We start from the raw sequence: 16,089 nt of genomic DNA on the forward strand, positions 1-16,089 counted from the left end.
AAGTCCTTTTTTCTTCCTAAAACAAGGATTACTGTATAGAAAGGAAACCTCCACAGAAGGCCTAAGTAAAGCACAGTTAGTAATCACCAAAACCCATCGAAAGATCGTGTTACAGATTGCACATTCTCATTTGACAGGGGTACACTTAGGACAATCTAAAACCCAGGTGCACATCATTGGGAATTTGTACTAGCCAGGTATCTATGTTGATATAAATAACTTCATTCAGAAATGTGAAATATGTCAGTAAACCAGTACGCATATTCCCTTCCCTGCACATCTGAACCCTTTACCAATAATAGTAAATCCCTTTCTCCCGGATTGGGATGGATATCATTGAACCGTTGGAAACCTTTAAAGTGTGTAATAAGTATGTCCTTGTAATCATTGATAATGCCACCCGATACCCAGAGGCATTCCCCATGCAGAACAGCACAACCTAAAAGATTTTAAAACATCTATTGCTATGTTTTTCCAGGGTTTGTTTTCCCTAGGAAATTCTAACAGATCAGGGATCCAATTTTAAGAGCAAACTCATGGGTGAAGTCAAAGAATTGCTCAATATTGCCATCTTAAGAACCTCAGTTTACCACCCCCAAACTGACAGATTGGTTGAAAGATTTAACAAAACACTTAAGTTGATCCTAAGAAAGCTGGTAGACAAGGACGGGAATGACATTGCATAGCGAGCGCTGGAATGAACATTATTTGAAATATGTGTGATAAAAGACACAAGTAATGTTGAACTGCTGATGATTGATTGACTTTGAAACCAAGATACGATACCTTAGAAATAGTGGTACGGCACTGTGTGTGTGCTCAGTCGAAGGTCTCTGTAAGGTATCCGGCTTAAAAGTGAAAGAGTTGTCGAGAATTGGGAATCAACGTTGTCCTGCGATGGGTGAAGCTAAATCCTACACACAGTCAAAAGTCTTTGATGTTGATAAAGTAAAAAAAGTTTGTGGCAAAGTAGATAAAGTCGGTCAGAGCCCAGCGAAGGGGGGCCCAGAGTGAACAGAAAATCACCTGAGAATTTGTACATGTGAAATTATAAGAAGAAAGGAACTTTGATGTTTGTCGTGTTGCATCAGGTCCTTTGAAACAGAGACTTTGAACAGCAAAGAGACTTTGGCACAAAAGGCCATGATGTTAAAGTTTTGAATGGCACCATCGGGCTAGAGAAGCCATAGACAGTGCTAAGCTTGTGTGTGCCGCCTTGTCCCGTGCTAAAAACATAGGGAAGGGAAGCCAACGGCTTGAATATCCTGACATGTCATTTCCTGAACACTTTTCTTTTGCATAACATTGTTTCCCACACTATTTGTATTTAGAAGTAAGGATTGGCAATAGGTTTATTAGTATAGGCCTTTTTATTTCAACAAAGCACCACTAGGACTGTATCATTATTGTTTGATGGTCATAGCTTGCTCCCATCTTTAGATTTGGGATTAGATAGGTATTTTTCAAACCCAATTGAAGTTCAATAAACACCTTTGAACTGTGATCACTTGTGTCTGTCTTACTGTTTGATACCACGCCTTACTTACAAGGTCTATTCCCTCTTCTCCACGGCCAAATGTTGAACCCACTCTGATCTGTGGGATACCCTGTGTTATTTTGCTGCCCTGACTACATCTCCTGTGTCACCCCTCCTTCATTACTCTTCAATACCGCTCTCCCTCTATGGCTATCTTTGACATTTTCTTCTGGACTAACTTTCCTTCCTCCTGCTTTCTGTTCTCAGCTTTCTTTTTATTCTTCTCCTGCATTAATCGGCATTGATGTACTATTGTCTATTGTATTTCCAGCCATAGCTTTGTTTCCATTCCAACCTGTTTTTTCAATTGCCGTTGCACTGGCTCAGGCAGCCCCTGATACAAAATGTGGTGAAATAATGCTATTGTTTTATCCCACGGTTCACGAGTCCCCTGTTGCCATCTATCTTGAATATCTTGAATGTAAGCAACAGGATCTTCATCCTCCCCCATTTTCCTAGTCATAATCACACCCATGTCTGAGGTATCAGGGTATTGCACTCTGAGCACCAACCATACGTCTGCTCTGCAATTATTAAATGACTCTCCATCGTGTGTTGTGTTTTAGGCAGTCACACCTGCATATCCTGCTCATTTCCAAATGTCGTCAGCTCTCTCCTCTATGATAGCTGCTACAAGCCTTTTTCGTCAGCTATAGCTAGCATCATTCCTGATGTCATTCTCTCGAACCCATAAATCCATTTTTCCGCACCAGAAGTCAAAATTGTCAATTTACATCTTAAATTGTCTTTATCCATCTGTGGCCACGGTATATATTGTGGTCGTCCTACCCCTTCTCCAATAATGAGAATTGTGAAAATCCAGGGCCATAATCATACTTCCCTACATTACTCATCTTCCAAGCGGGGTTAGTCTAGCTCATGTGTCTATTTCCTGGTAATAATCTTAATCTGTTTACATGTGGCAGGGATATATCCCCTGTACTGCATGATAGTGCTTGTGGTCGCCCAGTATTTGGTGTCAGTTCTGGTGTTCTTTTTTTAGGGTCCTCCAGGTCTTACTATTTTGACCCTTTTTCTACACTTGATTCTTTTAAAAACCCTCTCTGGTTCTCGTCTCTTTCTTCGCCTGACATCATCATGCCCCAGCTCGTATGGCTGTTATCCTTCTCTGCATCATCAAGATCTAATCTGTTTAAAGCAGCATTCCGTACTCATCTGTTATGATGTCATCTAACCAACCTCCAGTTCCCCTTAATGAATATTCCTCTGAGTTCTCTTGGGTTTTTTGCCAGTCTCTATTTCCTATTTGCCTGTACAAATTCCCAAGTCTTTATGCTATATCTTTTGTGTCCTGCCCATCAGCCCATGCTGATCACAGCATTCCGTGCAGCTCCCGATGGGGCTTTTGTGACCCTCTCTCTTCCTCCAATCATTCTTGCTCATCAATCAGCACTTTGCTCCTATGACATAAATATTCTATCTCATCATCTTTTAATCCCCTACTCCTGTTAATTTCTTCTTCTCTTCTCCTCATCTCCCTCAATTGATCTTTCTCTCTCATTCTTTTCAACCTATGTACTTTCATTCTTTGGGCTTCTATCTCTTCTAGTTTCTTCTCTTCTAATCTCTCCTTGTCTCATATCTTCTTCGTTCTTCCCTTCGCTTGCATCCTTTATCCCTCTCTTCTTTGTATGCTCTTTCCTCCTCCTTGTCTTTCTTTTCCCGTTTTTCTCTTTCCTCTCTTTCTCGAACCCCATCAATACCCTTATCGTCTAGCTTAAGAAATATTTTTCCTGCCTTCCATTCATTCTGTGCTATCGTTATTCCATTAGCGTTATCTTTTAGTTATTTCTGCTTCTTTCCTTCTTCCTCTATCTCCATTTGCATGTCCTTTCTCTCATTACACTGTTTACTTTTATCGCGTGTTGATATCTTAGAGTTCTCTGTTTTTTCTTTCTTCCACATTATCCTCGCTGTTATAAGGGGGGGGGCACATAAATTGGATTAACATACCCCTTTAAAGGGTGCAATCCCTTCTACTCAGTATCTATGCTCTTATGTTCAGGAGGGGCAAAGGGAGCCAAAGGCGTTTTATCCTCCCCTTCATGTTCATTGAACATCCACTCCCACTCGGCTGGATCTTCTTTCTCACTCTGATACATCTTCCATAACTCTAAAATGGCCAGCTTCTTCTGTAACTTTTTTCCCTTATATGTCGCATGCACATAGTTGTCATATTCCGCAATATGGTTTTTGACAGTGAACCCTCCTGAGGCCACGGCATGAACATCTTATTAGTTTGGCCTCAGGCCCATTCGGAATGATATTTCATTATCTTCGCTGTGTATCTCGGCAATGTCCTACACAGATGTAAAAGAGGAGTGTCTGCCATGAAGACGAGTCGGTTTGGACCCTCAATACTTGCACATTCTTTTATTTGATTCTTTATTTGCTCAAATATATCATACCAATCAATTGGCGCAGGCAGCATCAATCACTGTTTATAATCCCAAAAAGAAATATTTTAACTTCTTGCATTATTCTTTAAAAATCTATGCAATGATATTCTGTTTGCTCCTTCGTTTACACTTTCTATCAAGTTTTGTCATCTCGTTCTTGTATTTTTGGTGTTTTAAGAGCCTCTTCTTTATTATATATTATTTTCCTTTAATTTTTACCCTCCTGATTGATGTCAATCTCTTGGTCCAAATGTTCACCAATATCCTTAATTTTTTACTATAATTTCATATTCATTAGTTTAAACACAACAAAAGCTTTAAATTAACATTTTTACAACCCTGCACATGTGTACTTTTTCAATTTTACTGCATACGGCTTCCTTTACTATTTTAGTAAATGTATCTCCTCATTTCAGAGTTTGGTATGTACTCTTCTGCGGGCCTTGCCTCTGGAATCCTTAACACCCCTATTTGGAATCTTTCACTTTAGTGCGGCCCCTTCTGTCCCTTGGAACCAGGAATCGAGGTATCTACTTCTTCTCTTTATAATCACGCCAAAAAATCATGTAACGTTTTATACGTATTATTTACAACACAATCCCCCCCTCTATTTTTACCACCTTCGTTGTTCCACTTATACCTGTTACTCATCTTGCGTCCCTCTGCATCAACTCTCCCTCAACCAACCAGTTTGCCTTCCGTCCATGGGGCACCTGCGTGGTCCGGGCAGGAATTTCATCAAAGTGGCACCTGCCAACCAAATCATCTTGCATATGACGTGCGGGCTGATCCCCACAGGAAGCTCTATGGTCTTCTGGCTAATGGCAGGAGCAGCCAAGCATCCGGGGGTCTGCATGTGGCCTTGGTAGACTAGATCGTAACCATTTGCACGCTACCAAAATGTGCTCTAGCACTTTGAAGTGTCTTTTGTGCTACATGGAATTACAAATAATGATCTCATAGCAAATAACCGGACATACTCAAGGAATATGGTAAAGCACTACTTTATTCTCATTTAATAAAGCAGTGTTAAGGGAACATATCTATGTATCGAATACATATGGGTTAGTACTTCATTGGCTACTCCTTATCTGCAGTGGGTTAGTACTTCATTGGCTACTCCTTATCTGCAGGGCATGCCTTGAACTACCTCTAAATACATATAGTACTGATTATAGCGGACAAATTGGCAGTGGATTGGTCTATGCAACATTGTATGTTAGGTTTCCCAATAGACTCACTGATTGGTTGGCATACTATCCCAACCTTGGACTTTCTGCTCTTTAGCAGCAGGTACGTGAAACAAAACGCAGGTGTTTGAATCCCGTCAGACTACTCCCTGTTTTCCCAATTAGTCTATCATCTCTTATTGGTCGGCCATAAGCAAATGTCTTCTGTCTGTAGTTGACCTTGTAGCCTGCTGACTGTCATGGAACATTCAAGGGAGTGTGAGCACACCACTATCTTCATCTGAGGCTCTAATGAATAGCCCTTGTTTTAAACATCTAAGTTATATCTGAAGAGACCATGAGTCTGTCAATTTCAGCCTCTTATTTACTGCTATTTGATTTCATTGTGCAGGATGCTGTTGCTCCTCTTGGCCTCTAGAGACTTGCTCACTCTACATTGAAGAAACTTCATACACGTTTAATTGTCCAATACTTTGGCCGTTGCAGATGTTTTATTTTTCCTTAATCTAAGAGGAATGTCTCCTTCATTTATAGCTTATCCTGCTTAACTCCCCTTGACCTTGCAATTATTCCTTAAAATAGCATACTTGGTCCTAGGCCAACATAGCCTTTCTGTTGTTCTGCACTCAGAGCTGTCCAGCATCTCCTGGTTCTGTAACCTTGGTCTTTCTCTGAGGTCGCTTGGCTGAATTCGACATGAGCCAGCGTCCATTTTCCTATCATGGCCGTCCTTTCCATGTCATATATTTCTTCATAGCAAGCCTCCAGATGTTTCCTTTCTACCATGCGTTACTGTTTATTTACAGTTATTGACCAGTAAGTTACTTCATCTTCTTTGTATTCACGATTACTTTAGCCTTAGGTACATGTTTCTCTATGTGATTTAGTTACATTGTCACTCTTAAGTATTTTCATATCGATTCAACATAGGTTTGTATATCCTCTTCATGACACAACTCTGCCCTTGTCAGGTTTCACTTTAATGTTCTATAATGTCCATACATGCTGACATCCATCCATGTGGCCCCCTTCCACACCTTCAGTGCGAGGGTACATTCTGTGTGGCTGTCTGAGTGAATACACTTGATGCAGTATGGGAACAACGCAGGGGGTTCCATTTACAGCTCTTCTTCTGCTGTTCCAGTATGCGGGCGATGAGGGGGCAGGAACTAGTGTGAAGCATCCACCAGCTCCTCTACAGTCATGTATCCCTGGGAGCTCAAGGAAGCAGGCTGGGAATTATACCTCTGGAATTGAGCTGATCACTGGATCCCCGGATTAGAAGTAACATTCTAGGATCTACTGCTGAGAATGTGTTTGGGCTCAAGGAGCAATCTGGGCTCTATATCTCTGAGACTTGTTTTGAATAAAAAACAGCAACCTTGCGCTACACACCAAAGACTGCATTTTGGGTCAGGAACCATACTACGCTTTAGTCCGTAGAAACTGTAAATAGGTATGCAGGGGGCTAATTCCCTAACACAGTGCCAAGAAAATGGTTAGGTGCTATATCCCTGAGACTATATTTATTGCTGCGATCCAGCGTTCGTGGTAGAGAGTAGATCGCCGATGCACTATAGTTTAACCCACCCTGACACCTTTTGATCCAATACTGCAGAGCGAGAACCTTGCCTTTCAGTTGTAGAGAAATCCCTTTTGTCTTTAGGCATACATTCCACTGAGCATTCTGGGAAGATTACAGCCTGGTTGAACCATATATGACTAGCCATGTCTTCTATTGGACTCTGCACAAATACAATCACCTGCAATACCTTTACCAAAATAAGACATTTATGAGAAGCAGTTTTAACAAGCATAAAGGTTTTAACAGGGAGGATTGCATTGAATCAACTACCTTATTGGACCACAACACTGTAACCCTTGCCACCCACGCACGTCAATGGCCTGGACTGTTCTTTTAAATATAGCAAGTCATATGAATGCCTGCAGTTCTCAGCCAGTGATCATGTCCTGCCCTTGTGGAGCTGTGCTGCCTGTGCTTGCAGTTCTCCCGACTCTTTCCTGCCTCTAGAGACCAATAGGAAAGAGTGGTCCCTGGTGCTGCCAATAACTCATCACACTCTGACAATATCCTGTGATGTGGCCCGGCTGGCCTCATTACCATTTCCAGCCATAGCGCGTGCGAGCACCAGGCTTCTCTTCTGTCTGTGCTAATACCCCCACCCCTCCATTCAGTCTCCATCTGTGGCCTGTCATTCTGTCAGACTTCGAATACCAGAGCAAAATATTGGCCAATAATTCTGCATGTCGTGACAGTTCCCCTAATTGGACTGTGTTTTATAATGTGCCAACCTGCAAGGGTGCTGATTGAAAGCACCTGGGAAAAACAGAACAGAACATTGGGTACCCTACAGAGGTGTGACCTACATACAAGGAACAGGAGGCATGGCATGAGGTTCCACATCCAAGACATCTCCTGATTTACAGTTGTGTTGCATAGTGTGGTTGGTGCTTCTTGCTAAGGCACACCATTGCTTACAGAAATGGTGGTGCTGGCAACTATTCACATTGCAACAACCAGAAACCAAGGAGTTGTAGGAACAAGCCAGGTGACCTTTTGCGGGGCCAAGTCAGGCACATTCAAGATGATCAGGTAATGGCTAAATGTGGCCGAGGGGCAAAGGTTCATGTCACGTGGTATATGTGAGGTGGAGTCAAGTATAGGGGTCATTAGGGAAGGGGAGATTATTTGGGTAGTGTACGGATGCATATCAGACTTGGGTGACTAACAGTATCTTGCGATTACAAAGGCTATGATTTAATGTTGTATATATATTTTTTTCTCCAGAAAATGAACTCTTTCCTGATAAAGAGGATGTGCCGAATCAAGACCTGCTGTTGAAGCTGTTGCTCAACATGAGAAGACCTTCGGGGTTAGGTAAGTTTGGCCGCAATGTGAACAAGGAAGGCCTCATTCAGGGGCCCTTTCATTAAGGCATATATGGTTTAAAATAGGACATAGCAAGTCATCACATGCATGTGTAACAACAGCAAATGGGCACAGCAGGCCTTAACCAAACACTGCATTCTGATAGGCTAGCAAGCGTGTCATGACCGTTCATGGGCTGCCTGGACCTCCATAGGCGATCACTGGCTGATTCTACAGGGGGCACTTGCAGAAGGATGCCCTTGTGTGAGTTGGAAGGCCCCCCCATGGCTGAGAGCCCTGTGACCAATGGACTCTAAACCCATGAACATGTAGATGCAAATAAATACAACCGCGAGCACAAGCCCATGATGCCAGTGGGCAGGCCTGCCTGGTCTCCCAGCACAGCCAATCCTGGTCTTGCTGTATCCAACCTTCCCTCTGGTTTTGGGGTGCTGCCTGCCTGGTCTCCCAGCACAGCCAATCCTGGTCTTGCTGTATCCAACCTTCTCTCTGGTTTTGGGGTGCTGCCTGCCTGGTCTCTCAGCACAGCCAATCCTGGTCTTGCTGTATCCAACCTTCCCTCTGGTTTTGGGGTGCTGCCTGCCTGGTCTCCCAGCACAGCCAATCCTGGTCTTGCTGTATCCAACCTTCCCTCTGGTTTTGGGGTGCTGCCTGCCTGGTCTCCCAGCACAGCCAATCCTGGTCTTGCTGTATCCAACCTTCCCTCTGGTTTTGGGGTGCTGCCTGCCTGGTCTCCCAGCACAGCCAATCCTGGTCTTGCTGTATCCAACCTTCCCTCTGGTTTTGGGGTGCTGCCTGCCTGGTCTCCCAGCACAGCCAATCCTGGTCTTGCTGTATCCAACCTTCCCTCTGGTTTTGGGGTGCTGCCTGCCTGGTCTCCCAGCACAGCCAATCCTGGTCTTGCTGTATCCAACCTTCCCTCTGGTTTTGGGGTGCTGCCTGCCTGGTCTCCCAGCACAGCCAATCCTGGTCTTGCTGTAACCAACCTTCCCTCTGGTTTTGGGGTGCTGCCTGCCTGGTCTCCCAGCACAGCCAATCCTGGTCTTGCTGTATCCAACCTTCCCTCTGGTTTTGGGGTGCTGCCTGCCTGGTCTCCCAGCACAGCCAATCCTGGTCTTGCTGTATCCAACCTTCCCTCTGGTTTTGGGGTGCTGCCTGCCTGGTCTCCCAGCACAGCCAATCCTGGTTTTGCTGTATCCAACCTTCCCTCTGGTTTTGGGGTGCTGCCTGCCTGGTGTCTCAGCACAGCCAATCCTGGTCTTGCTGTATCCAACCTGCCCTCTGGTTTTGGGGTGCTGCCTGCCTGGTGTCTCAGCACAGCCAATCCTGGTCTTGCTGTATCCAACCTTCCCTCTGGTTTTGGGGTGCTGCCTGCCTGGTCTCTCAGCACAGCCAATCCTGGTCTTGCTGTATCCAACCTTCCCTCTGGTTTTGGGGTGCTGCCTGCCTGGTCTCTCAGCACAGCCAATCCTGGTCTTGCTGTATCCAACCTTCTCTCTGGTTTTGGGGTGCTGCCTGCCTGGTCTCTCAGCACAGCCAATCCTGGTCTTGCTGTATCCAACCTTCCCTCTGGTTTTGGGGGGCTGCCTGCCTGGTCTCTCAGCACAGCCAATCCTGGTCTTGCTGTATCCAACCTTCCCTCTGGTTTTGGGGGGCTGCCTGCCTGGTCTCTCAGCACAGCCAATCCTGGTTTGCCTTTTTCCCTCCTTCCCTCTGGTTTTGGGGTGCTGCCTGCCTGGTCTCTCAGCACAGCCAATCCTGGTTTGCCTTTTTCCCTCCTTCCCTCTGGTTTTGGGGTGCTGCCTGTCTGGTCTCTCAGCACAGCCAATCCTGGTTTGCCTTTTTCCCTCCTTCCCTCTGGTTTTGGGGTGCTGCCTGCCTGGTCTCTCAGCACAGACAATCCTGGTTTGCCTTTTTCCCTCCTTCCCTCTGGTTTTGGGGTGCTGCCTGCCTGGTCTCTCAGCACAGCCAATCCTGGTCTTGCTGTATCCAACCTTCCCTCTGGTTTTGGGGGGCTGCCTGCCTGTCTCTCAGCACAGCCAATCCTGGTCTTGCTGTATCCAACCTTCCCTCTGGTTTGGGGTGCTGCCTGCCTGGTCTCTCAGCACAGCCAATCCTGGTTTGCCTTTTTCCCTCCTTCCCTCTGGTTTTGGGGTGCTGCCTGCCTGGTCTCTCAGCACAGCCAATCCTGGTTTGCCTTTTTCCCTCCTTCCCTCTGGTTTTGGGGTGCTGCCTGCCTGGTCTCTCAGCACAGCCAATCCTGGTTTGCCTTTTTCCCTCCTTCCCTCTGGTTTTGGGGTGCTGCCTGTCTGGTCTCTCAGCACAGCCAATCCTGGTTTGCCTTTTTCCTTCCTTCCCTCTGGTTTTGGGGTGCTGCCTGCCTGGTCTCTCAGCACAGCCAATCCTGGTTTGCCTTTTTCCCTCCTTCCCTCTGGTTTTGGGGTGCTGCCTGCCTGGTCTCTCAGCACAGCCAATCCTGGCTTGCCTTTTTCCCTCCTTCCCTCTGGTTTTGGGGTGCTGCCTGTCTGGTCTCTCAGCACAGCCAATCCTGGTTTGCCTTTTTCCCTCCTTCCCTCTGGTTTTGGGGTGCTGCCTGTCTGGTCTCTCAGCACAGCCAATCCTGGTCTTGCTGTATCCAACCTTCCCTCTGGTTTTGGGGTGCTGCCTGCCTGGTCTCTCAGCACAGCCAATCCTGGTCTTGCTGTATCCAACCTTCCCTCTGGTTTTGGGGTGCTGCCTGCCTGGTCTCTCAGCACAGCCAATCCTGGTCTTGCTGTATCCAACCTTCCCTCTGGTTTTGGGGTGCTGCCTGTCTGGTCTCTCAGCACAGCCAATCCTGGTCTTGCTGTATCCAACCTTCCCTCTGGTTTTGGGTGCTGCCTGTCTGGTCTCTCAGCACAGCCAATCCTGGTCTTGCTGTATCCAACCTTCCCTCTGGTTTTGGGGTGCTGCCTGCCTGGTCTCTCAGCACAGCCAATCCTGGTTTGCCTTTTTCCCTCCTTCCCTCTGGTTTTGGGGTGCTGCCTGTCTGGTCTCTCAGCACAGCCAATCCTGGTTTGCCTTTTTCCCTCCTTCCCTCTGGTTTTGGGGTGCTGCCTGTCTGGTCTCTCAGCACAGCCAATCCTGGTCTTGCTGTATCCAACCTTCCCTCTGGTTTTGGGGTGCTGCCTGCCTGGTCTCTCAGCACAGCCAATCCTGGTTTGCCTTTTTCCCTCCTTCCCTCTGGTTTTGGGGTGCTGCCTGTCTGGTCTCTCAACACAGTCAATCCTGGGTTGCCTTTTTCCCTCCTTCCCTCTGGTTTTGGGGTGCTGCCTGTCTGGTCTCTCAGCACAGCCAATCCTGGTCTTGCTGTATCCAACCTTCCCTCTGGTTTTGGGGTGCTGCCTGCCTGGTCTCTCAGCACAGCCAATCCTGGTTTGCCTTTTTCCCTCCTTCCCTCTGGTTTTGGGGTGCTGCCTGCCTGGTCTCTCAGCACAGCCAATCCTGGTCTTGCTGTATCCAACCTTCTCTCTGGTTTTGGGGTGCTGCCTGCCTGGTCTCTCAGCACAGCCAATCCTGGTCTTGCTGTATCCAACCTTCCCTCTGGTTTTGGGGGGCTGCCTGCCTGGTCTCTAAGCACAGCCAATCCTGGTCTTGCTGTATCCAACCTTCCCTCTAAGTTTTGGGGTGCTGCCTGCCTGGTCTCTCAGCACAGCCAATCCTGGTTTGCCTTTTTCCCTCCTTCCCTCTGGTTTTGGGGTGCTGCCTGCCTGGTCTCTCAGCACAGCCAATCCTGGTTTGCCTTTTTCCCTCCTTCCCTCTGGTTTTGGGGTGCTGCCTGCCTGGTCTCTCAGCACAGCCAATCCTGGTTTGCCTTTTTCCCTCCTTCCCTCTGGTTTTGGGGTGCTGCCTGTCTGGTCTCTCAGCACAGCCAATCCTGGTTTGCCTTTTTCCCTCCTTCCCTCTGGTTTTGGGGTGCTGCCTGCCTGGTCTCTCAGCACAGCCAATCCTGGTCTTGCTGTATCCAACCTTCCCTCTGGTTTTGGGGGGCTGCCTGCCTGGTCTCTCAGCACAGCCAATCCTGGTCTTGCTGTATCCAACCTTCCCTCTGGTTTTGGGGTGCTGCCTGCCTGGTCTCTCAGCACAGCCAATCCTGGTTTGCCTTTTTCCCTCCTTCCCTCTGGTTTTGGGGTGCTGCCTGCCTGGTCTCTCAGCACAGCCAATCCTGGTTTGCCTTTTTCCCTCCTTCCCTCTGGTTTTGGGGTGCTGCCTGCCTGGTCTCTCAGCACAGCCAACCCTGGTTTGCCTTTTTCCCTCCTTCCCTCTGGTTTTGGGGTGCTGCCTGCCTGGTCTCTCAGCACAGCCAATCCTGGTTTGCCTTTTTCCCTCCTTCCCTCTGGTTTTGGGGTGCTGCCTGTCTGGTCTCTCAGCACAGCCAATCCTGGTCTTGCTGTATCCAACCTTCCCTCTGGTTCTGGGGTGCTGCCTGCCTGGTCTCTCAGCACAGCCAATCCTGGTCTTGCTGTATCCAACCTTCCCTCTGGTTTTGGGGTGCTGCCTGCCTGGTCTCTCAGCACAGCCAATCCTGGTCTTGCTGTATCCAACCTTCCCTCTGGTTTTGGGGTGCTGCCTGTCTGGTCTCTCAGCACAGCCAATCCTGGTCTTGCTGTATCCAACCTTCCCTCTGGTTTTGGGGTGCTGCCTGTCTGGTCTCTCAGCACAGCCAATCCTGGTCTTGCTGTATCCAACCTTCCCTCTGGTTTTGGGGTGCTGCCTGCCTGGTCTCTCAGCACAGCCAATCCTGGTTTGCCTTTTTCCCTCCTTCCCTCTGGTTTTGGGGTGCTGCCTGCCTGGTCTCTCAGCACAGCCAATCCTGGTCTTGCTGTATCCAACCTTCTCTCTGGTTTTGGGTGCTGCCTGCCTGGTCTCTCAGCACAGCCAATCCTGGTCTTGCTGTATCCAACCTTCCCTCTGGTTTTGGGGGGCTGCCTGCCTGGTCTCTCAGCACAGCCAATCCTGGTCTTGCTGTATCCAACCTTCCCTCTGGTTTTGAGGTGCTGCCTGCCTGGTCTCTCAGCACAGCCAATCCTGGTTTGCCTTTTTCCCTCCTTCCCTCTGGTTTTGGGGTGCTGCCTGCCTGGTCTCTCAGCACAGCCAATCCTGGTTTGCCTTTTTCCCTCCTTCCCTCTGGTTTTGGGGTGCTGCCTGCCTGGTCTCTCAGCACAGACAATCCTGGTTTGCCTTTTTCCCTCCTTCCCTCTGGTTTTGGGGTGCTGCCTGCCTGGTCTCTCAGCACAGCCAATCCTGGTCTTGCTGTATCCAACCTTCCCTCTGGTTTTGGGGGGCTGCCTGCCTGGTCTCTCAGCACAGCCAATCCTGGTCTTGCTGTATCCAACCTTCCCTCTGGTTTGGGGTGCTGCCTGCCTGGTCTCTCAGCACAGCCAATCCTGGTTTGCCTTTTTCCCTCCTTCCCTCTGGTTTTGGGGTCTGCCTGCCTGGTCTCTCAGCACAGCCAATCCTGGTTTGCCTTTTTCCCTCCTTCCCTCTGGTTTTGGGGTGCTGCCTGCCTGGTCTCTCAGCACAGCCAATCCTGGTTTGCCTTTTTCCCTCATTCCCTCTGGTTTTGGGGTGCTGCCTGTCTGGTCTCTCAGCACAGCCAATCCTGGTTTGCCTTTTTCCCTCCTTCCCTCTGGTTTTGGGGTGCTGCCTGCCTGGTCTCTCAGCACAGCCAATCCTGGTTTGCCTTTTTCCCTCCTTCCCTCTGGTTTTGGGGTGCTGCCTGCCTGGTCTCTCAGCACAGCCAATCCTGGTTTGCCTTTTTCCCTCCTTCCCTCTGGTTTTGGGGTGCTGCCTGTCTGGTCTCTCAGCACAGCCAATCCTGGTTTGCCTTTTTCCCTCCTTCCCTCTGGTTTTGGGGTGCTGCCTGTCTGGTCTCTCAGCACAGCCAATCCTGGTCTTGCTGTATCCAACCTTCCCTCTGGTTTTGGGGTGCTGCCTGCCTGGTCTCTCAGCACAGCCAATCCTGGTCTTGCTGTATCCAACCTTCCCTCTGGTTTTGGGGTGCTGCCTGCCTGGTCTCTCAGCACAGCCAATCCTGGTCTTGCTGTATCCAACCTTCCCTCTGGTTTTGGGGTGCTGCCTGTCTGGTCTCTCAGCACAGCCAATCCTGGTCTTGCTGTATCCAACCTTCCCTCTGGTTTTGGGTGCTGCCTGTCTGGTCTCTCAGCACAGCCAATCCTGGTCTTGCTGTATCCAACCTTCCCTCTGGTTTTGGGGTGCTGCCTGCCTGGTCTCTCAGCACAGCCAATCCTGGTTTGCCTTTTTCCCTCCTTCCCTCTGGTTTTGGGGTGCTGCCTGTCTGGTCTCTCAGCACAGCCAATCCTGGTTTGCCTTTTTCCCTCCTTCCCTCTGGTTTTGGGGTGCTGCCTGTCTGGTCTCTCAGCACAGCCAATCCTGGTCTTGCTGTATCCAACCTTCCCTCTGGTTTTGGGGTGCTGCCTGCCTGGTCTCTCAGCACAGCCAATCCTGGTTTGCCTTTTTCCCTCCTTCCCTCTGGTTTTGGGGTGCTGCCTGTCTGGTCTCTCAACACAGTCAATCCTGGTTTGCCTTTTTCCCTCCTTCCCTCTGGTTTTGGGGTGCTGCCTGTCTGGTCTCTCAGCACAGCCAATCCTGGTCTTGCTGTATCCAACCTTCCCTCTGGTTTTGGGGTGCTGCCTGCCTGGTCTCTCAGCACAGCCAATCCTGGTTTGCCTTTTTACCTCCTTCCCTCTGGTTTTGGGGTGCTGCCTGCCTGGTCTCTCAGCACAGCCAATCCTGGTCTTGCTGTATCCAACCTTCTCTCTGGTTTTGGGGTGCTGCCTGCCTGGTCTCTCAGCACAGCCAATCCTGGTCTTGCTGTATCCAACCTTCCCTCTGGTTTTGGGGGGCTGCCTGCCTGGTCTCTAAGCACAGCCAATCCTGGTCTTGCTGTATCCAACCTTCCCTCTGGTTTTGGGGTGCTGCCTGCCTGGTCTCTCAGCACAGCCAATCCTGGTTTGCCTTTTTCCCTCCTTCCCTCTGGTTTTGGGGTGCTGCCTGTCTGGTCTCTCAGCACAGCCAATCCTGGTCTTGCTGTATCCAACCTTCCCTCTGGTTTTGGGGTGCTGCCTGCCTGGTCTCTCAGCACAGCCAATCCTGGTCTTGCTGTATCCAACCTTCCCTCTGGTTTTGGGGTGCTGCCTGCCTGGTCTCTCAGCACAGCCAATCCTGGTCTTGCTGTATCCAACCTTCCCTCTGGTTTTGGGGTGCTGCCTGTCTGGTCTCTCAGCACAGCCAATCCTGGTCTTGCTGTATCCAACCTTCCCTCTGGTTTTGGGGTGCTGCCTGTCTGGTCTCTCAGCACAGCCAATCCTGGTCTTGCTGTATCCAACCTTCCCTCTGGTTTTGGGGTGCTGCCTGCCTGGTCTCTCAGCACAGCCAATCCTGGTTTGCCTTTTTCCCTCCTTCCCTCTGGTTTTGGGGTGCTGCCTGTCTGGTCTCTCAGCACAGCCAATCCTGGTTTGCCTTTTTCCCTCCTTCCCTCTGGTTTTGGGGTGCTGCCTGTCTGGTCTCTCAGCACAGCCAATCCTGGTCTTGCTGTATCCAACCTTCCCTCTGGTTTTGGGGTGCTGCCTGCCTGGTCTCTCAGCACAGCCAATCCTGGTTTGCCTTTTTCCCTCCTTCCCTCTGGTTTTGAGGTGCTGCCTGTCTGGTCTCTCAACACAGTCAATCCTGGTTTGCCTTTTTCCCTCCTTCCCTCTGGTTTTGGGGTGCTGCCTGTCTGGTCTCTCAGCACAGCCAATCCTGGTCTTGCTGTATCCAACCTTCCCTCTGGTTTTGGGGTGCTGCCTGCCTGGTCTCTCAGCACAGCCAATCCTGGTTTGCCTTTTTCCCTCCTTCCCTCTGGTTTTGGGGTGCTGCCTGCCTGGTCTCTCAGCACAGCCAATCCTGGTCTTGCTGTATCCAACCTTCTCTCTGGTTTTGGGGTGCTGCCTGCCTGGTCTCTCAGCACAGCCAATCCTGGTCTTGCTGTAT

General features: G+C 49.0%; 1 protein-coding gene across 1 annotated transcript in view; it reads left to right on the forward strand.

Annotated features, from left to right (window-relative positions):
* Positions 1-16,089, forward strand: part of UTS2B (urotensin 2B) — a 216,309-nt gene that overhangs the window by 62,306 nt on the left and 137,914 nt on the right. The window contains exon 2 of the mRNA XM_069620325.1: positions 7,957-8,046. Within this exon, the coding sequence (XP_069476426.1) occupies positions 7,957-8,046 (90 nt within the window). The remainder of the gene's footprint in view (positions 1-7,956; positions 8,047-16,089) is intronic.

The sequence above is a fragment of the Ambystoma mexicanum genome, chromosome 10 (genome assembly GCF_040938575.1).
Source record: "Ambystoma mexicanum isolate Mex_15411 chromosome 10, UKY_AmexF1_1, whole genome shotgun sequence".
Lineage (NCBI taxonomy): Eukaryota > Metazoa > Chordata > Amphibia > Caudata > Ambystomatidae > Ambystoma > Ambystoma mexicanum.